At 45.6% G+C, this 23,042-nt stretch overlaps 1 protein-coding gene across 1 annotated transcript in view; it reads right to left on the reverse strand.

The window, feature by feature from the left end:
• Window positions 1-22,573, reverse strand: part of chrna11 (cholinergic receptor, nicotinic, alpha 11) — a gene marked incomplete at its 3' end in the record, with an annotated part of 36,191 nt that extends 13,618 nt beyond the window's left edge. Inside the window, exons 1-8 of the mRNA XM_084313256.1 lie at window positions 22,481-22,573; window positions 21,802-21,846; window positions 21,583-21,692; window positions 19,941-20,020; window positions 16,613-16,780; window positions 14,994-15,188; window positions 6,286-6,372; window positions 5,371-5,480 (exon numbers count right to left, since the gene is read on the reverse strand). Coding sequence (XP_084169382.1) covers window positions 5,371-5,480; window positions 6,286-6,372; window positions 14,994-15,188; window positions 16,613-16,780; window positions 19,941-20,020; window positions 21,583-21,692; window positions 21,802-21,846; window positions 22,481-22,558 — 873 coding nt within the window. The 5' untranslated portion in view covers window positions 22,559-22,573. The remainder of the gene's footprint in view (window positions 1-5,370; window positions 5,481-6,285; window positions 6,373-14,993; window positions 15,189-16,612; window positions 16,781-19,940; window positions 20,021-21,582; window positions 21,693-21,801; window positions 21,847-22,480) is intronic.
• Between the last annotated feature and the right edge of the window lie 469 nt (window positions 22,574-23,042).

The following is a 23,042-nucleotide window of genomic DNA, read 5'->3' on the forward strand; positions in this document are numbered from 1 at the left end:
GGTTCGATGCCCTCCTCTGGACCCCATCACTTAGCTTGTTAATTGGCCATCTGAATGTCTAAACAGGGCCATTTATCAACACGGAGAGCTCTATAAAGCATCTGCATGTTCACCCCCCATTTCAACCAATACATTTTTTGGGTTGTTGATACATTATAAATCTGTGGAATTTCTTTGCAGTGGAAGAGGACATGCCCTTATAAAATGCTTATGAAATGTGTAAAATACTGTACCCATTTATAAAAAAAAAAGTTATCTTACCGGAAATGTATTATTTCATATTTCCAAATTTTATTTTAAAATCAATAGCTGTATTTAAAAGAAAGTGTCATCATTTCACAAGTAAATGTTTTATGATAGCCATCATTAATGTTGATGGCTATCATAAAACGTTTACTAGTGAAATGATGACACTTTTTAAATTACAGCTATTGATTTTAAAATAAAAAATTTGTTTTGGAACAAAGCTCTTCATTTGAAAAAAATAAAGTTTCAAAGTATGACTTAGCGTTAAAACGCAAGGGGAATGTGAGGAGAGAAAAAAACAGAGGTGAACTTATTCCAGTAGAATCCACCCACCGACACGGGGCTCTTTGAACTCACTACTGCTGTAAGCTGTGGAGGTGCATTTGATGAACACAGTCAGACAGACTGAAGCTGCCTGCTGAATGAGTCATGAGGCTGAATCCAGTGGAGAGAGAGAGAGAGAGACAGAACAGTGAAGGAGGAGCAGAAGTATATAGAGAGAGCAACTACACTGTGCAGATGAGAGACTGGCAAGATAAAAAGGTAAAAAGATTGAGAACACCATTGAATGATTGAAACGTGATACGAATGTTACTTAAAGCCTACAGCACTGGGAAAGTAATTTATGAGATCACGTGATTTCTTCTCCTTCAATGGCGACTTCAAGATAATGAAAAACAACGTACAGTGTATAGAGATGTCCCGACAGCTCCCTGTTCGACGGTCCGGAGTCCTGCCTAAGTGTCGCCCCATGACTTGAGAGCCTTGGACTCAGACAACTGCAGCCACTCAGATGACCGCTGTCTTGTCCAGGGAGGACTAGAATATAGCACTCCCACATAGTGCACCAGGAGATCCGCAGCGTCCTTGGCCAGCTTCCCGAGTCTCCTGTACTCTGACGAGAACAACAGTGGTGCCAACTCCCCCCCCCCCCTGCTTCCAGTGGCTTGGCCCCTGTTACCATCCAGGAGGAGCAAGACAACATTGTTGACTCATTCAGTTCTGTAGCTTCCTCTGCCTCCGCTGCGCTACATTAGCAGTGAAGGGGATTCCCCTCCCAGTGCCCCCCATTCTGCCCCAAGCCTGCTGGTATGGTGGGTGACTCTGCTGCTCTGCCCTCCCTTCCCACCTATATTGAAGCAGCCTGCCAAGATAGAGGGGCGAATGTCTACTCAACTAGTGGCTATCCTGTGCCTGGAGAACTCTCTGGCTGCCCATCTTCATCCAGGTGCTGTTTGACAGGAAGCTGGAGCCCAAGCAGTGGCTGCACCAGCTGGTTACCGCCCTGGCTGACAAGTCTATGTGTGCATAGTGCAACTCAGAGTGCAGCAGCTGCCAACGATATAACTCTGCTGTTATCTGCCCTGTCGTCAAATGGACACGCTGAGCTGCGACATTGGCAAAGTCTTCAGGTGCAATTCTCCTCTTGACCCAGACATTGGCAGTCGCCACTGCCAGAGTTATGGCTTGGTCCATGATGACCCAGTTTCACCTTTGGCTGTCGCAGGCCACCCTGACTGAGGCACAGAGGACTCACCAGTGCCCTCCCTCACGAAGGTCATGAAGAGCCAGCCACTGTCCCAGCCTCCATCTGAAAGAGGGCCACCTGCCAACTCCCAGAGGTTAGCTCCCTACAACACCCCCCCCCCCCCAGAGATGCCCATGACCCCATGTTTATGTTGTGTTAAAGGAAAAAGAAAAGAAAAGAAATATTCACTTTGAATGCATTATATTTTCTTGAAAGAGCAATATTCCATTGAAACCCACCGACACCTGTCATCTGTCCCTTACTGCCAAGTGGCAGTGAATGCCAGTCACAAGTATATCCCCCTCTCTCGTCATCCCCCTCATCCAGCTTGAGTGGCTGAGATGAGGTTTTTCTTGCTGGCCAAAGGTAACGCTGCCCCAGGTGTCACTCAGGTAAGTCAGTCACGCTGGCCCTGTCCCCTTGAAAGACGAGCGGCCTGGTCCCTCCTCCTCAAGACGAGGGCTTCATATACTTCTACACTGTCACCGCCAGCAGAGTCCCCTCAACCAGTCTGGTGACATCACACATTCCCCTGACATGATTCTCATTCATGCCTCCAGAGTGTGGTCGATCTCCTCCCGTGGGTTGACCAGTTCAGTTCGCCTATATTCGAATACCAACGGAGTTGTGCGTTTTGTGAATCTGATTGGCCACTGACGTTTCTGTGTGTCATGTGACATGTGCACCAATCGTGTGACGGCAAGTTCTCTCGACGGTTAAGCTTAGGCACTCTTTCGAAGTTGGTTACGGTTAGAGTTTGTCTTAGAGCATGGCGATAGAACGCCAGCCCTGATTCCAAACTCTAACCTTAACCAACTTCGAAAGAGTCGCCTAAGCTTAACCAGTGATAAACTAGGCGTTAGGTAGTTTGCAGGCTGTTCGACGCGGAAATGGGCAAAGACACAGCTCGTCACGCGATTGGGCGCACATGGCACATGACCACAAACGTCAGTGGCCAATCAGATTCGCAAAACGCACAACTCCGTTGGTATTCGAATAGACGCGTTCAGTTCGGACAGGCCCGAAGCCACCAGGTTTTTTTTTTTACTCAATACACTGTATACTGTATATATATATATATATACATCCTGTAGGGATGTAACAAATCATCAGCTTAAACAATTTAACCGATAGGCTACTGCTTATGGACGCAAGTGGGCGTTTCTTTATAATAAAAAATAAATACATAAGTAGCTTACTGACAAAAATGTAGTTGCATTTTCAAACTTTATTTAACTTTATCTTAAATAGTTATATTTAAATTTCAATATTTTAAGTCAGAAATTTAAGGAAAATGCAGTATCTGTCTCATTTATGTGCATTTGGGAGATGTTATAATGCAGATTCGGTAAATCCTGTACGTTTTCAGGAGTTTCTTGATATATAATTTTCTGTCATTGCTGGGGTCAACTTGAGATGTTTGATTTGAATTTGTGAGAAAAAAATATATACGTATTTGTCACGGCTCTAGCCTCTTTTCCTCTTAAAGTGCACCAGATTGATGCATTTAAATGTTAAATGCATGCCCACCTTAAGGTTTTGGAATCCCCCCACCATAGTTTCACAAAATAGGGGCCCCCAAACAACATTTCACATAGGGCCCCAAAAAAGCTAGAAACGGCCCTGTGTGCAGGCAAACTCAAGTTCATGTATCGGAATACCAGGCTTTTTGAATTTGCTATTAAAAAGCTGTTAGTGTCATCCTTGCTTCAGTGTAATTTGACTATGCGAGCACAGCATGGTACAGTGGTCTGTCGACTAAATAAAAAAATTAACTACAGGTAATGCAAAACAACACTATTCGTTACTTACTAGGTGTGCCTCCCAGAACGCATGTAGGAAGTGTCAAATTCAAAAAGGTGGGACTGCTACCAGTGCACCTCAGGGTTGAACAGATGAAACTGAACCACATGTTCAACATAGTCAATGGTACAGCCCCAAACAATCTGAAGTTATGGTCCATATGCAGCATGGACACAATACCAGGGCCAGTGTTCGCTCCTGTAAGGTGCCGCGGGTTAAGTCTATGGCTCAGAGCAAATTTGCTACACAGGTATCTCAATGTGGAATAGCCTTCCACTTAGTATTAAACTGTCAGGATTTAGAGGAATGTTTAAAGGTCAGGTTCGCTCATATATTTGGGGTAAAGTGGCCAGATAGCTGTCAGGTCATTCTTGGATTATTGTTTTAATGGTGGTATAGATATGGAAAATAATTTGGTATTTGGTCAGGATGTTATTGTCTTGTAGATATGTAGAATATGGATTTCTTGTATTGGACTTTTGCTTTATGTGTTGTTTTATATGTTATTTTTGTATTTCCTTTGGTCATAACATCGGGGACCATGCTGGAAATAAGTGTCACTTTTGCATGTCATCCCTTGGATTTGTTGTGTCTTTGGATCCATAAATAAATTCAATCAATCAATCAAACAGTCTGTGTTATCAGACCAGACACAGGAGCTGTTATCAAAGAAGGTCATTGCCTTTGTCCTTCCACAGGAGAAGAAGAAGGCAGTATATTCCCATTATTTCTTGGTTCCAAAGAAAACAGGAAGGATGAGACAGATCTTTAACCTACGCTTGCTCAATCAGCAAATTGCAGTGAGGGAATTCAGAATGCTCACAGTCACAAAGCTGCTGGATTCTATCAGGCCTGGGAGATTGGTTCACATTTATATACTTGAAAGACCTTTCATGTGCCTATCTGTCCGTCCCACAGACCTTTCATGTGCCTATCTGTCCGTCCCACAGGATGTTTCTCCACTTCGCTTTCCTAAGGACGGCTTATGAGTACCAGAGAATGCCAGTCAGATACTCGCAGTACGTTCTCCAAGTGCTTGATGTTGGAACCATTATGCCACTAGGGGGTTATTTTCTAGCTGGAGGATATTCTGGTTCATTCTAGTATATATACCGGTACATTCATTTAAAGGCACAACTAGTAAGACTTGGACATCAATATGTCATTGTAAATTCAATGTCCAAACCTTGGCAGGATTACAGCAGAAACAGGTAACATGGCCAATGAGAATGAAAGAAAATGTATGAGATTGTGTCCATTGGAAGCCTCCATTTTGTATTGATATTGATATATATATCTTAAGGATATGGATAATGATTCAATTCAGGTCAATGATTAACAGGATGGATGACCAGGTGAGGGGAGAGGAAAGGAGGATACAAGGGGGGAAGGACGACCATGTGAGGGGAGAGGAAAGGAGGATACAAGGGGGGAAGGATGACCAGGTGAGGAGAGAGGAAAGGAGGATACAAGGGGGGAGGTACGACCAGGTGAGGGGAGAGGAAAGGAGGATACAAGGGGGGAGGTACGACCAGGTGAGGGGAGAGGAAAGGAGGATACAAGGGGGGAGGTACGACCAGGTGAGGGGAGAGGAAAGGAGGATACAAGGGGGGAGGTACGACCAGGTGAGGGGAGAGGAAAGGAGGATACAAGGGGGGAGGGATGGCCAGGTGAGGGGAGAGGAAAGGAGGATACAAGGGGGGAGGGGGAGGTGTGAACAAAAGGTCTTGAAAGGAACTTCCACAGTCCACATGAAATTCTGATGATGTACGGAGAGTTCTTGCTGCTCTTACCCATTTGGGCATGTGTCCTCCATTTGGGTCGTGGTGATGATACTGTAGTACCACTGTAGTAGCGATAACTGACATTCCAACGATGATCATTATACTGGCAAAGTACTGGCCTGGGAGAGGAGGGAGAGAAAAGGGGAATAGAGAGACACAGAGAAAGAGTAGAAATGGGGTGAGACAGCACTGTGGCAGCGATGTGTACTATTATTAAAAGGTTACGCTCAAACTGATCATGACTCAGCATTTTCTCTTTTCTTCCACCAGAGTCTTCAGGATTTGTGTCTTTAAGCAAGATGGCATCTCATCTGTTCCTGGCTGCGGTGAGCTCACTAAACGTAATTTCCAGCAGTGGGCCCATACGATTTATTTAGCCAATTACATTTAAGGGCGACCAGATGGCCTCATCACCAGAGCAGAAGTTGGCTTTGGCTCCCAGGCACAATTAGTTTTAAAGGACCATACTAGTATTTTTGACATGTTGGTTCCAAGTCAGTCGTGCCTCAAAACTAAAATCAAGGTGCCCTACTTTTTTTCATAATTCTTTTACTGTTACTGTGAAATGTTGGACGTTTACTGTATTTTCTGCCAATTCACCACCTAAATAGAATAAACACCACATAAACCCATGCTGTGCATTTATTTTCTATTTTAGTCAAATGTGGTGGCGTTTAAGACACATCTCCAGATACACTGGGAGCCAACAGCAGTGGTGGTGAATGGGCATAAAATTATTAATAGCCTACATTTTTCAGTAACGGTAAAAGATCATGAAAAAAATCACTTTCCCGCCTTCTCTCCCTCTCTCCCTCTCTCTCCCTCCCTCTCTCCCCCTCTCTCTCTCCCCCCTCTCTTTCTCCCCCCCTCTCTCTCCCTCTCCCTCTCCCGCACACACACACACACACAAACATATAGACAAACCTATAAGTGGTATTGAATCAGATGTGGCCGGCATAATCTCTGCCACCAGCAACATGAAAACAGTGAGGGACAGCAGCACTGTGATACCTAGAGAGAGAGAGAGAGAGAGAGAGAGAGAGAGAGAGAGAGAGAGAGAGAGAGAGAGAGAGAGACATAAATAGAGGGGGAGAATGAGTCCTCGTGCTGAGATCAATATGAAAAGCTGTGTGCGCTAATCTATGCAGCTCCATACTCTCATGTTTGTACGCGCACCATATGTTTGATTGAAGATTATGAAACCTGTTGCTGTGAATAACAAGCTATCCAGTGCTTTGTATTCTGACAAATGCTCAGAACCCAACATAGCTGACTTCATAGCATTGGATCTCAATTAATGTTGATGTAAATGAGTTAGCATGACAGACTAATGGTCAGGAAGTAAATTACTTCTGCACATAATATGTCTGTAATATTCCTTCCACATCTAAACTGCATCCATCTGCACACCCGGACACACACACACCACAAATCAGATATTAATAAGCATAATACAAGATCTACAGTAGCAGACATAATTTTGACCTTCCACTATCAAGAACCAATCTTCTAAAAAATACAGAGCCACCTCTTATTTGAACAACTTGCCATCACACATCTACTCCCAACCTAGCCTTCTTAAATAAAAATAAAAAAAAATAATAAAAAAGACTACCTGACTTGAAAGACTACCTGATACAATTGGAGACAATCGTTATTCTCATTTCTATTTTTTTTTTTTTTCATCTTCAATTTCCATAGGTGCTTAGATTTGCTTTGTGGGAATGTGCAATGACTTGTACTTTGTACGTTGTATGTTTTGTAAGTCGGACCCCAGGTAGACAAGTCAACCCTCTTTGGGGATCCAGATAAACTAAAACTAAACTAAATACACACACACAAGCGTGGACACAGCACACACACACACACACACACACACGCACACACACGCACACACACGCACACACACACACACACACACACACACACACACACACACACACACACACACATACACACACACGCACACACACACACACACACACACTCTCTCTCTCTCTCTTTCATACACACACACACAATATCTCTCTCTCACACACACACACACACACACACACACACACACACACACACACGCACACACACGCACACACACACACACACACACACACACACACACACACATACACACACACGCACACACACACACACACACTCTCTCTCTCTCTTTCATACACACACACACAATATCTCTCTCTCACACACACACACACACGCAATCTCTCTCTCACACACACACACACACACACACACACAATCTCTCTCACACACACGCACACACAATCTCTCTCACACACACACAATCTCTCTCTCTCTCTCACACACACACAATCTTTCTCTCTCACACACACACACACACACACACAATCTCTCTTACACACACAATCTCTCTCTCACACACACACACACACAATCTCTCTCTATCTCTCTCACTAACACACACACACACACTCCTGCACTAATTTCCATCTTCATTTATCTGTTCATTGTGTATTCATCTATCTCACTTCTCTTAAAGGACCAAATCTTAACAAGTGCTTTCTTGGCTTAACTGACCCCATTGAAAATCGTTCAATGAAAGGAGCCAGTCCAGCCCAGCTAGGTCAGGAGATAAAGGGAATGCCCCTTAAAGAACCAGTACACTTATGTTCATTCAAGTTAGAAAAGGCCTATTGTGGATATACTGTCGTTTATTTCCAGCTTCAGGTGTATCATTATTTGTTATAACAAATATACCGTGTAGGACCCAGGCTAGAACTGCGCCCTGAGAGGGAGGTTTGCCCTGAGTGGGAGGTTCGAAGGGTCCAAGTCGGTATCAAACAGGAGGGAAGACTGTCAGGTTTTAAACTGTGGATACCAAACAGAGAAGGTAAAGACGACTTTAAACGGTTATTAACTTATTAACTATTTTATTGCACTGTAAAATAAAACTGATTTTATATGTCTGCACTTTATGTGCTCATTTCATGTCTACTCTATTCTACTACTTATTGCACTGCATTAATACACTGTCTATTCTATCTTACTCTTTTTATTATTGTCTATTTTTTAAACTGAATCAAACCATAAACAAGGTGGCCTGTTGGGATGTTAGATCTTAATGTGAAAAACTGTGATTTTATTATGTCTGCACTTTATGTGCTCATTTTATGCCTGTCTTTTTTTGAGCTGCAGTTTCTGTATGAAAGGTGCTATACAAATAAAGTTGTATTATTATTACTATTATAACTAAGTCTTATAACGCTCTGGGCACAGCCGACTCTCAGCATGTTGAGGGGGCGTTGAAAGGAGATGTGAAGTTAGTCTCATAATAATACATGAAGCATGAAACTAATTCATGAGACCAGTGTGATCGGTTGCTATGGGAGATGAACATGGGTTAAGTAAAGGATAAACGAGTAGGTGTGCGACGTTAAAAGGTTTTAAGGCACATTGGGGAGGAGAAGAACCATCTGATTTGTAGCGGAGTGACAAAAAATCCGTGCCATTTATTCATATTTTCAACATTAAACTATACAGAAATATGTTGTTTTTGCTTTACTCACTGCTGACTTACATTATAGTCCCTCTGTGTCACCTTAGCAACTGCTTGACAACCACCTATCACTTGACTGATGCCAGTGACAATGACCCAGAAAGCTAACTTCATGCTAGCAAGCCTTTCTGTCTATAAATTTGCCTAACAGTAAACTAAATAGTATATGATAGTTAGTATATTTGATAAAAGACATACTACTGTATCTATCAAATATGCATGGTCAGTCGTAGCCTCAAGTACCCCTTCCGGACATGCACTGGCGGGGCTGTACGTCTGAACACAAACATTATTCCATGCAGAGTTTACACTCCCAGAAAATCCGTCAAATCTGAGTAATGACAAACTGAGCCCATGTCTGAACACAAGCAGATTATTGTTATCAGAATTCACACAGCGGGTGAGTTGGTGGGATTATTGATTAATATAGACTAACCATGTTCCATACACAACAAAGTACATGTCAAAATACTTCCCAAAGGTCAGTGAATACCACGACCACAACACCAGAGGAAACTCAACAAATCATGTTAAACCCAGATTCGGCTCAAACAAGGGACTAAACACGTTTCGCAATTATGCCACATCAATGTGGAACGCCGTACCCAAAGCTGTAAAGGAATGTGAATCCCTACCCACATTCAAAACCGCTCGAGCACCTACGGGAGGCTGCAATTCGAAACTGGCCACGGTAAATGTCCAAACCCCCCCACCCCCTTCTAATAGACAGTCTCCTCCCCACCGTATGTATATATTCTCTCCCCACCGTATGTATATTTCTCTCCCACCCACTCACCCCCTCCTAATGTACAGTCTCCTCCCCACCGTATGTATATATTCTCTCCCCACCGTATGTATATATGTATATATGTACAGTCTCCTCCCCATCATATGTATATACTCTCTGTCAGGATCTATGGTTAACAGTACTGTATATCTGCATATCATATATGTCACAAATGTAACAGTACTATATACCTGTATGTCATGTATGTCCCTATGCCATAAATGTCATGATGTCATATATGTTGTGTATGTCATAAATGTCACTATGAATTGAAAATGGGGGACCCTGATGTAAACAAGACAAACGTCTTTCTCTGGTCTGCATCCCCTTAACAATTGTGTGCATTGAGCCGTACTGTATTGTACCCATTCTGCAATCTGTTAAATAAAGTTCTCATTCATTCATTCATAGGGTACAGATGGCCTTTTCCGGCTGATAAATGAAAACGTATGGGTTGTGGATGAAATGTAGATCTGTGTTATCTTTCACCGACCAAGGACAAGACACACAAGCCTGCAGCAAAAGTCTTATATGTGTATTAAATGTGTGCTTGTGTTGTAGCCTGTATGAAACGATTATTAAATGGTCATAATTTGTTAAATAGGTTCGCTTGAGATTTCTGAAATGTCAACTCAAGATGCTGTGCAGTTTTCTCTACTGTCTGAGGATGAGAGATATGAAACTGAACAGAGTAATGGAAAAATAATAATCGCCCAAAGGAATAATACGCTGCGTGTGTAATTGCAGAATAACTATAGGCTACATGCAAAACACAGCAGTGCAAAGCAGTTCATGGTGTTTGATGTAAGTGCACTGATGCCAGAGCACATTCAGCTCAACAGCGAGATGTAGCACATATCCTACCTGGTCAGCAACATTGTTGCAAACCTTGTCCCAGAGACACCATACCAGAGGTAGTCTAATATACTATTCTATATTAACACTCTTTAGACAACCCCAGAGACACCATACCAGAGGTAGTCTAATATACTATTCTATATTAACACTCTTTAGACAACCCCAGAGACACCATACCAGAGGTAGTCTAATATACTATTCTATATTAACACTCTTTACGCAACCCCAGAGACACCATACCAGAGGTAGTCTAATATACTATTCTATAGTAACACTCTTTAGACAACCCCAGAGACACCATACCAGAGGTAGTCTAATATACTATTCTATAGTAACACTCTTTAGACAACCCCAGAGACACCATACCAGAGCTAGTCTAATATACTATTCTATAGTAACACTCTTTAGACAACCCCAGAGACACCATACCAGAGGTAGTCTAATATACTATTCTATAGTAACACTCTTTAGACAACCCCAGAGACACCATACCAGAGCTAGTCTAATATACTATTCTATAGTAACACTCTTTAGACAACCCCAGAGACACCATACCAGATGTAGTCTAATATACTATTCTATATTAACACTCTTTAGACAACCCCAGAGACACCATACCAGAGGTAGTCTAATATACTATTCTATATTAACACTCTTTAGACAACCCCAGAGACACCATACCAGAGGTAGTCTAATATACTATTGTATATTAACACTCTTTAGGCAACCCCAGAGACACCATACCAGAGGTAGTCTAATATACTATTGTATATTAACACTCTTTAGGCAACCCCAGAGACACCATACCAGAGGTAGTCTAATATACTATTCTATAGTAACACTCTTTAGACAACCCCAGAGACACCATACCAGAGGTAGTCTAATATACTATTCTATATTAACACTCTTTAGACAACCCCAGAGACACCATACCAGAGGTAGTCTAATATACTATTGTATATTAACACTCTTTAGGCAACCCCAGAGACACCATACCAGAGGTAGTCTAATATACTATTGTATATTAACACTCTTTAGGCAACCCCAGAGACACCATACCAGAGGTAGTCTAATATACTATTGTATATTAACACTCTTTAGGCGGGGCGCCCAAGTGGCGAACCATGTAGCACGCTGCGTCGCGGCACGGCCGACCCGGGTTCGATTCCCCGACCCGGCGTCATTTGCCGAATGTCTTCCCCCCACTCTGTCTCCCGTTCTTCCTCTCTCTCTCTCTCTCTACTGGACTGCCCAGTAGTAAAAAGCGATAAATGCTAAAAATATTTATCTTAAAAAAAAAAAAAATTTAGGCAACCCCAGAGACACCATACCAGAGGTAGTCTAATATACTATTGTATATTATTAACACTCTTTACGCAACCCCAGAGACACTATACCTGCTGGCTAATCACAAAAGAGTGATATATAAATTGTCACAGTTGCTGTGGGTGTTTTTGAACCACTAAAATTAACTAAATTGCCACAAACTAATTTCAGTACTTGTTTGTAGACAAGCTAGCTGATATCCTGTTACAACTACTGACAACTGACAGACTGACAGATGGGCCAGTCAGAGTAACCTGAGTAGATTATGCAATGTTTTCAGGGAAGCAGATTGGATATTTGAAGTGATTTGATTGTGTTGATATCCAGGGGGATTGTGATCAAAGAGCTTTAATCTACATTTTAACAATAACAGTTCTAACATTTTGGGTAATTTTACATCAACATACCTTCTGTAAAATACAAATTAAAATAATGCAATGAGAACACGATTTTCTTTTGTACTGAATCTTTAAGGATATTAAGGACATTAATAAATGCTCCTTTAAGCCTTTTTTTGCAGATGTATGTAAAAGCACGCTCCTCTGGCCCCCTTGGGCTTCCCAGACTTGGTCCCTGTGACTCGTCCATCAAGCGCAGTGACAAGAGCATATTCCTGGAAGGCACTGTCTGAGCTCTCTCTCCCTAATCAATTCACCGGCCTTAATTACATCAATAGGTTAATTGGCCGGGTGTAAAGCGGTGCATTTTTTTCCTCCAACAAAATGCAGCGTAATGCATTGTGTATTTAGGTTAAAGATATGCTCGGACGTTGCCGTTGCTGTGGCAAGCTTTTCCTCGTGAGTTCTCCCAGCGTGTCCCTTCGCCATCTTTATGAGACGCGTCAATACCACCTCTTGACTCCCACACTGATTCTGACTCCTAAGCTTTAAGTATCATCCGACTGAGTACACATCCGATCCATTGCTTTTCCAGTGTGTGTGTGCGTGTGCGTGTGCGTGTGCGTGTGTGTGTGTGTGTGTATGGGGGATGGGGGTTGTTCTCCTTTCCACCCTGCTCTACCTCCAGCTCCCCACACTCATCCACCTCCTCTCCACCCTGCAGCTCTACCTCCAGCTCCCCACACTCATCCACCTCCTCTCCACCCTGCTCTACCTCCAGCTCCCCACACTCATCCGCCTCCTCTCCACCCTGCTCTACCTCCAGCTCCCCACACTCATCCGCCTCCTCTCCACCCTGCTCTACCTCCAGCTCCCCACACTCATCCGCCTCCTCTCCACCCTGCTCTACCTCCAGCTCCCCACACTCATCCGCCTCCTCTCCACCCTGCTCTACCTCCAGCTCCCCACACTCATCCGCCTCCTCTCCACCCTGCTCTACCTCCAGCTCCCCACACTCATCCGCCTCCTCTCCACCCTGCTCTACCTCCAGCTCCCCACACTCATCCGCCTCCTCTCCACCCTGCTCTACCTCCAGCTCCCCACACTCATCCGCCTCCTCTCCACCCTGCTCTACCTCCAGCTCCCCACACTCATCCACCTCCTCTCCACCCTGCTCTACCTCCAGCTCCCCACACTCATCCACCTCCTCTCCACCCTGCTCTACCTCCAGCTCCCCACACTCATCCGCCTCCTCTCCACCCTGCTCTACCTCCAGCTCCCCACACTCATCCACCTCCTCTCCACCCTGCTCTACCTCCAGCTCCCCACACTCATCCGCCTCCTCTCCACCCTGCTCTACCTCCAGCTCCCCACACTCATCCGCCTCCTCTCCACCCTGCTCTACCTCCAGCTCCCCACACTCATCCGCCTCCTCTCCACCCTGCTCTACCTCCAGCTCCCCCATGCAGCTATTACTTGCCTTCTCATCTTTCTTCATAGCTGTAGTCCCTCTCCAACCCCCCACCCCCTCCTCCCTCCTCTACCGTCTCCACCCACCCCCTCCTCCCTCCTCTACCGTCTCCACCCACCCCCTCCTCCCTCCTCTACCGTCTCCACCCACCCCCTCCTCCCTCCTCTACCGTCTCCACCCACCCCCTCCTCCCTCCTCTACCGTCTCCACCCACCCCCCCTCCTCCCTGCTCCACCGTCTCCACCCACCCCCTCCTCCAACGTCTCCCCACCCCCACCCCTTTGCTTCATTGGTTTCTTAACCTTTGGGGGTGTTGTGACTCGTAACATGATATTGTGGGGTTTACTCACAAGATGATTTATAGAATGTGGAGACAATAATGTGTGGAATACAAATATAAGTAATGCGTGTGAAGAATATTTGTTTAATAATGTTTCTGCCTCTTCTCTTTTTTTCTCAGCCTCTAGGCTTCCATCAATCTAAACACCTGAAAGTGGAAAATGAAAACCATTTGCTGACACAGTTCATCATCCTGTCTGAGCCCCTGTAGGCTGCAGGCATCCCTTTGTTATCAGGGATCATGAGATAAAATGGTTGAGAACTGCTACTTTACTTCAACCCCCCCCCCCCCCCCCTGTCACGGCTAGAAGGTATCCGGATTTCAGCGATCTTTCACCTTGGAAGTCGTTTATACCTAACCCTCACCCTAACCCTCACCGTAGCCTAATTGGAGACATCACATCACAAAAAGCATTTGTGTGATCATCAAATTTGTCTTCTAGCCATGACCCCCTCCCCCCTTACTGTCATAATCACGGCGAGAGCCTTCTTCACCCCTCCTCCTTCCACACCATCACGGCGAGAGCCTTCCTCACCCCTCCTCCTTCCGTACCCTTATATGGGCAGCATCCGGTCCCTGCGTTCCCACGCTGGCGGAGGGAGATCAATCAACACGGCTGCGAGGGATTCCCTCATCATCAGACCCCTACTTCAGCCCACGGATCCTGCTCTCCCTCGCCGCAGTGTTAACCTAACAACCTAGGTACGACGACTAAACCATAGCCTTGCTACTCTGTCCTTGTTGAAATACCTTCTCCTAATCTTGTTCTCTCTGTGCCCAGGACCACCGCTCCCAAGACACCACCCACCTGGACGCTCCTGTGCTGCACAAGGAGTGCACCTGCTCTCGTCTATTGCACATTCCTGTTATCATACCTGTCTGCTTGGTGCCTACAATTAAATCCAACCTAAAACGCTCCATTCTCTCTTCTCCCGTGTTCTGCTATTGGGCTCCGCCACCTCTGCCCTAACACTTACCCAACGAGATCTTCTCTCCGGAGTCGGCGGGCAACACGAAGATGAGCAGCGTCATGGAGGAGAGCAGCACGCAGGGGATGAGCAGGTTCAGGGCGTAGTAGAGGGTCCGCCGCCGAATGGTCACCACGAACGTGACGTCGGGGTAGGGCTCCTTGCAGCAGTCGTAGAAGGCCTCGTTCCTGCTGCCAGGCACCCCTGGAGAGAGAGAGAGAGAGAGAGAGAGAGAGAAGAGAGAGAGAGAAGAGAGAGAGAGAGAGAGAGAGAGAGAGAGAGAGAGAGAGAGAGAGAGAAGAGAGAGAGAGAGAAGAAGAAGACAGACTGAGATGAAAACAAATAATTAACTGGTGAATTAGGATCAATTTGGAAGAGAAGAGATACAGTAAATTTATTTGCTCGAAAAAACATGGTAAGTGGATTAAAGCTGTGCACTTCCTATGTTCAAAGTCAATTTAAGAGGGAAGTAATGAGAGCCAGTGCAACTGGAGCCCTGCCATCCACTTTAACAGAACCTTTAGATGTCAACGTGTGTCTTGTGTAGAATCCGTATTTCTACTTTGATCCTAAAAGGGGCAGTTTGCCCAAAACAAGATAAGATACCGGTACACCTGCCAAAATAGTTTATCAATGAAACTGTTCAAAACGAGGTCTGTGGATTATTCCACTGGATGATGTCACCCTCACTCACCCACTAGATCCCACTCTCCATGGGGCATGTAGCCTGTGATGTCAGCCTCACTCACCCACTAGATCCCACTCTCCATGGGGCATGTAGCCCGACATGTCACCCTCACTCACCCACTAGATCCCACTCTCCATGGGGCATGTAGCCCGACATGTCACCCTCACTCACCCACTAGATCCCACTCTCCATGGGGTATGTAGCCTGTGATGTCAGCCTCACTCACCCACTAGATCCCACTCTCCATGGGGCATGTAGCCCGACATGTCACCCTCACTCACCCACTAGATCCCACTCTCCATGGGGCATGTAGCCTGTGATGTCAGCCTCACTCACCCACTAGATCCCACTCTCCATGGGGCATGTAGCCTGTGATGTCAGCCTCACTCACCCACTAGATCCCACTCTCGATGGGGCATGTAGCCCGAGATGTCAGCCTCACTCACCCACTAGATCCCACTCTCCATGGGGCATGTAGCCTGTGATGTCAGCCTCACTCACCCACTAGATCCCACTCTCCATTGGGCATGTAGCCCGAGATGTCACCCTCACTCACCCACTAGATCCCACTCTCCATTGGGCATGTAGCCCGAGATGTCAGCCTCACTCACCCACTAGATCCCACTCTCCATGGGGCATGTAGCCTGTGATGTCAGCCTCACTCACCCACTAGATCCCACTCTCCATGGGGCATGTAGCCTGTGATGTCAGCCTCACTCACCCACTAGATCCCACTCTCCATTGGGCATGTAGCCCGAGATGTCACCCTCACTCACCCACTAGATCCCACTCTCCATGGGCATGTAGCCCGAGATGTCACCCTCACTCACCCACTAGATCCCACTCTCCATTGGGCATGTAGCCCGAGATGTCAGCCTCACTCACCCACTAGATCCCACTCTCCATGGGGCATGTAGCCTGTGATGTCAGCCTCACTCACCCACTAGATCCCACTCTCCATTGGGCATGTAGCCCGAGATGTCAGCCTCGTTCATTTGGAGGTCCATCAGCCAGCCGTCATACGTCCAAGAACCAAACTTCAGCTCACACTTCTGGAGATCAAAGGGGAACCAGCGAACATCCACATTGCATGTGCTCATGAAGATGCCTGAAGGAGACACGAGGGGGGGGGGGGAGAAAGAGTTTTTTTTTTTTAGCATTGGAGTTTGAAAGTTTGGAGAGGAGAAGATCGCCGACATCCCCGTATAGAAAGAAGCAAAGGAGAAGTTGGCAGAGATGTTTCTCCCCGAGGCTGATCTTTTATGAGACTTTCTTTTACGACCTTGTAAAAACAGAGGCTTTGTTTGCAGTCTCCTGCTCAATCGGCTGTCACCTGAAGTCTCAGGGAAGCTGTAAGGTCAGACAGTGCACAATCAAATCAGCGCTTTTGTTACGCAATTAACCACGCACACACACACACACACACACACACACACACACACACACACAATCACACACACTCACAACGATTTGGAATGATTCTCACAGGTCACTAGCGAACTAAGCTTTAAAGTAATTACGGTTTTTACACCGTACCCGAAATGCAAAAGGAGCCAAACAAACGGTTCTCGCAGACGTTCATTATGAAGAGGGATTAGGTGGCCCGACGCTATCCATAAATCAGTCGCTGATCACCAAGACAATACCAATTCAAAGTGGGTTAGAATAGTCTATTTCACATTATTACACCTAGCGACATATTCAAAGGCTAATCAGAAGGCGTTAGTCTCTGCAAATTGTATTCCCTTGATGCTCAGAATCGGGTTTATGAGATTAAGAGGGTCCTACACTGAATGTTCCAGAGCGACATAAAACGAAATTACAACTGCTTGGCTTTTGTTTTGTGGCACGATTCCTCACTATAATCTCTCACATTATTGGCTCCAGAGAACTCAAACAACCCTGATTAGCTAACAGTTATATTTGTTTTTATCTCCCTTTGAAATGTGCTGCACTGCGTGCCTACATGTATATTTTAGTAACTGTAGTTTCTCTCACATACTCGGTAACTGAACATTGGAGCCATATATTTGACTCCTGCATCCTCAATGTTGCCGCAGTTTATATTCTTATTACACTGCAACTAGCTCCTCTGAAGCTTCTCTACCAAAAAGAAACCCTTCAAAAGAGAGCATCGTCTGTAATCACCCAGTGAAACATCATGACAGCCTGGCTCTCATCCAAAAGCCTATATCTCAGAGGGATGTCTCTGAATTCTCATCCTGGGATCAGAGGGACGCCTCTGAATTCTCATCCTGGGATCAGATGAGAATCAGATCAGATCAGTATGTTATCTCCTGACCACACCCCCCACCATACCCCAACTTGCTTATTTTCTTGGTCTCACTCCCTCTGCATTATACGAGGCCTGGACATCGTCTCTCAGTTGGCTCTCATCCAAATCATGACATTAAGGGGCCATGTTTGTTTACATTCAACACAGCGCCTCATGAATAAACATGGCCGCTGGATTGCACAACTTCACTTTACAGGAGCCATTTCGTTCAGCGCAGCACAAAGGGCCTCATTTTGACATTCTTTTATGTGGCGTAAGGGGAAGCGGAGGGTATAAACCTAACCGTTAGGCCTGTGAGAGCTCTGGGGATTGTAGCTCACACAGTCTTATAGGCACGATTTTGGAAGCCTACTCTCAAACTGCAGTCCATCACAGATGACCTGCTTTGAATTGTAGTTCATAATGTAATTCACTAGATTGGAACACTCTGAATCAATAACATAATCGGCTAATTGTCTGTTACTTTTGGATTATGTTGCCTACAAAACCTGATGGTAAAAAATATAAATAATTGTATTATTTTTTTTATCCACTTTTTCTCCCATTTTCTATTTTTCTCCCATCCCAATTTCGTATCGTCCAATTCAACCCTCCCCTGTCTCGAACGCTGTTTCTTGCCTCCCACAAGCCGGCTGCAATGTGGACGAAGCCATACATAGCACAAGTCCCCTCCGATACTCGAGGTAGCAGCCGTCGCATCTTTCCACCTGCGCGGCTCGATCTTTCAGCGTCAGGGGTCTGCGCTTTGGAGGGGCGCTGCCCCCATCGCTTCTTGATTCTACTGCGCAGGCGCACCAACCGACCTGTAGGAGTCGCTGTCCACAACGTCCGATCCCCACCCCTCAGTTTTCCCTCCCTCTAATACTGCCAATTGTATTAGTATGGACAACCAGCCAAACTGAAAACAATGTGGAGAGCTGGGCTCGAACCCAGCGTCTCCAGCATTGGTGGTGAGTGCCTTGCCCACTGCACCACCTAGCCGCCCTAAATAATTGTATTATTGAAGTACATTTACATATACTGTATCAGGACTGTATTTAACCATCCTCACTATTTAGGAGTAGTGGGCAGCCTCAGTTTGGCACAGTCTTTTATGGTGTGGGAGGAGACCGGAGTACCCAGAGGAAGCCCAGGTAAAAACAAGGGGAGAACCTGCAGACTCCACATAGAAGCGCTGGTCCAAGGTCGGGTTCAAACCCAGGACACTTCTTGCTTTGAGGCAGCAGTGCTAACCACTATGCCACCAAGCTGCATTCTGATAGTCAGAATGACAGATAGTCAGTCATTTAGCAATCAAAAGAAATGCCCCTTCCCCCTTCAACGTGCCAAATCCAGAGTACAGTTACATTACTGTATTCCAGTTACATGTTTTGGTAATCAGATTACTGTATTCCAGTTACATGTACATGTTTTGGTAATCAGATGACTGTATTCCAGTTACATGTACATGTTTTGGTAATCAGATTACTGTATTCCAGTTACATGCCAGATTCACTCCCTATCCCTGCATCCATGCATCTGGCATTCAGGCTGAGACAAGAGGAGGTATACTAATATGTCTATACTACTATGCACTCAGCACTGCTAGACCAACAATACCACTTACCCTTAGCTGAGGTGTTGTAAACTATTTGTAAGTCGCTTTGGATAAAAGCGTCCGCTAAATGACTACATGTAAATGTACGTTTCCTATTTATAAATTATATTCAGCGCATTGGGAATGGGGCGAAAAACAATCAATGTTTTATCACCATGAAATATTAATGGGAAATATAGGAGAAAGACATGCACAGAGAGAAATTACTAATATGGATAGTCTGATCGAGAGGGAGACAGAGAGAGATGGATGGAGAGACATAGAAACAGAGATGTGTAGAGAGAGAGAGAGAGAGAGAGAGAGAGAGAGAGAGAGGAGAAGACAGACTGAGATGAAAACAAATAATTTAACTGGTGAATTGAGAGAGATTCTCACCTGGAGGTAGATACTCAGCATAGCCGCTGGAGTTGACCAGGACGTTGGTCTTAAAGGTGGAGTCGAAGTCATCATCTGCACTGAGGAAGGACAGAGGAGAAGAGGGCAGAACTTAGGACAATACTTCATGGAATTGGTGTGTGTTAGGCGGCTGAGTGGCGCAGTGGGCAAGGCGCTCGCCACTAACGCAGGAGATGCTGGTATCGAGCCCAGCTCTCGGCGTTGCTACCCGGCTTGGCCGGCCGTCATACTAACACAATTGGCAGTGTTAGAGGGTGGGAAAGCCGGTGGGTGGGGATTGGATGTTGTGGACAGCGACTCCTACAGGTCGGTTGGGTGACGCCGGTACGGCGGAAACAGGAAGTATCGGGGGCAGCGTGAGCCTCCCACGCGTTACTCCTCGCCACTGAGAGTTCGAGCTGTTGCGGTGAAAATATGCGACAGGCTGCCTCCTCGTGTACCGGAGGGGACACGTGATGCAAGGCTTCTATCCTCACTACAGCCGACCAGTGGGAGGCATAGTCTAGCAACATTCAAGACAGGGAAGGGAAGAATTGGAAAAACGAAATTGGGATGGGGAAAAAAATTGAAAATAAGGAGAAAAAAAAATAAAAATAAAAATAAAAGGGAATTGGTGTGTGTTATGGAATTTGCAAGTGTGTGTGTGTGTCTGTGTCTCTGTGTGTGTGTGTGTGTGTGTGTGTGTGTGTGTGTGTGTGTGTGTGTGTGTGTGTGTGTGTGTGTGTGTGTGTGTGTCTGTGTCTGTGTCTGTGTCTGTGTGTGTGTGTGTGTGTGTGTGTGTGTGTGTGTGTGTGTGTGTGTGTGTGTGTGTGTGTGTGTGTGTGTGTGTGTGTGTGTGTGTGTGTCAGTATAGGTCACAGGCTTTGGCTATGGCCCGATCATTGTCCAGACCTAGCAAACACAGATTGGAAACAATCCACTTGGGTCCGCACTCCGCACGCACTAAAAGGATGCAATAGCGGACCTCAGCACAGGTCCGTCGCACACCACTCGATTTCTTTCTGCCTGCGTGTAGCAATTGTCCACAAACAGCGTAACTTGCGTTCCACAAAATATGGCTCAGCATGCCGGCTGCTGACAGAAGGAGATCGGTGAATTGAATAGCTTGCATGCCGTCCACACAGTGTATGCGCCCTGTACTTCTAGACAAGAGCCTTAATGGTCCTGATATTTGGCAGCCCATGACCATAGATGTGCACTTAGTGGCTTGAGGACTGCAGGCCTGTCAGGGAAGAGAGCCAAGTTGCTGGCAGGATTTGATTGGATCTCCGCTGTAATGTCTCGTCAGGCAGGGTGTGGTGGTGGTGAACGCATTTCTTTTGTATCCATGAAATGTCCTCAGAAGCATATTGAAGCTCTGTTGATATTTGAATCCTACCCTAATGTGCGATGTATAATCTGTGGATTCAAGAACTGTATTTAATGTGTGTGTGTGCGTGTGCGTGTGCGTGTGCGTGTGTGTGTGTGCGTGTGCGTGTGCGTGTGTGCGTGTGTGTGTGTGTGTGTGTGTGCGTGCGTGCGTGCGTGCGTGCGTGCGTGCGTGCGTGCGTGCGTGCGTGCGTGCGTGTGTGTGTGTGTGTGTGTGTGTGTGTGTGTGTGTGTGTGTGTGTGTGTGTGTTACCTGTTGTAGAGGAGGATGTCAGGGGTCCAGATCTGGTCAGTGCTAAAGCGAAGATTCTTAACCCCGGGGTATTCAGACTGGTTCCACTGGAGATAATGGTCAAACCAACTCTGAAATATACACAGACACTTAGTGTACTGAGAAAACTGTATTTCTTTCTATTATTGAATTGGAAAAGAATAGCAATCATCCCCCGCAGTCACACCGATCTCTGCTTACCATCCGCAGCCAGATGTTCGTTGTGAGGACCTGGTTCTTCTCATCCTGGAAACCATCGACATTATCTGTCAGCAAAGCTACTATACTCTCTTTACGTCCAGAGACAATTATGTTACAGATACAGTAGCAAGATTATTTTCCAGCCACAAAAAATATTCATAATTACACGGATAAGGCAGTCCCACTGTGTCAAACAGCAGAGCTGAACGATCTGCCGACCGCGGAATGGCAGGTGTGCTAATTACGTTTCCTCTTATCGTGCAGAAAATCAGCTCGTACACGTGTCATGAATGACCTTGTACACACACACACACACACGCACACGCACACGACACACACACACACACACACACACACACACACACACATAGTAAAATGCACAGATGTCCAGAATTGCCATGCACATAAAGCAAATATAGGGCTGTACAGATTATCTGAACAATCACATCTGAGAGGTGATAATGTCTTAGTTGTGATCGGTTAGAACATCTATACAGTGGCATATTTAAATTTTGCGTAATGTTCACGCGTTATTTGCGTTTGTACAAAGCAATTTCTGCCACACGTCAGATATTTTGCACAATGACGGAAATGTTATCGGCACGCCTGGCGTTCCGTAGCCGACTGACGCCTAGAACAAATACACGCGGAGAGATCTAGCATGAAGACCGTCACGCACCACATCCATGATCTGTATCAAGCTGAGGGAGAAGGCCACAGTGAGCGGGTGGGAGTCGTTGGCCACTGGACGCTCCATATTGTTGTAGTCCTTCAGTAGGCTCTTCAACAGGTGACGTTGGTGAGGGCCCTGAACTGACACTGGAGGGGGGGGGGGGGGGGGGGGGGGTTGGGAGGGCAGAGTTTGAATCGCGTGAGTCAACAGTTGATGTTAACAGCGGCCAGTAAACAGGGGTGCCAGAACCATTTCAGTGAGAGGGCATGCACAATACCAGAGCCCTGGCTCCAGCGCCTAAACGGAACAGAGTCATATTTAATGTTATTAATTACACCTGTGCATACCCTGCAATGGCGTGACAAAATGGCTGCTGTAAATTATTCAATTATGCTATAGACGGTTTCAACTTGACAACATAAACATTCTCAATTAACCCAAGTTAATTTCCTGTCGGCTATTGATACATGTATTTCCTGTTGCAGTGTTTGCTAATATCAATAGCTGGCAGGAAATAAACTTACATAATAACAACTTGTTCCCTAGAAACACAATTCCATTGAAACGG

The sequence above is a fragment of the Notolepis coatsorum genome (genome assembly GCF_963971535.1).
Source record: "Notolepis coatsorum genome assembly, chromosome: 4".
Taxonomy (NCBI): domain Eukaryota; kingdom Metazoa; phylum Chordata; class Actinopteri; order Aulopiformes; family Paralepididae; genus Notolepis; species Notolepis coatsorum.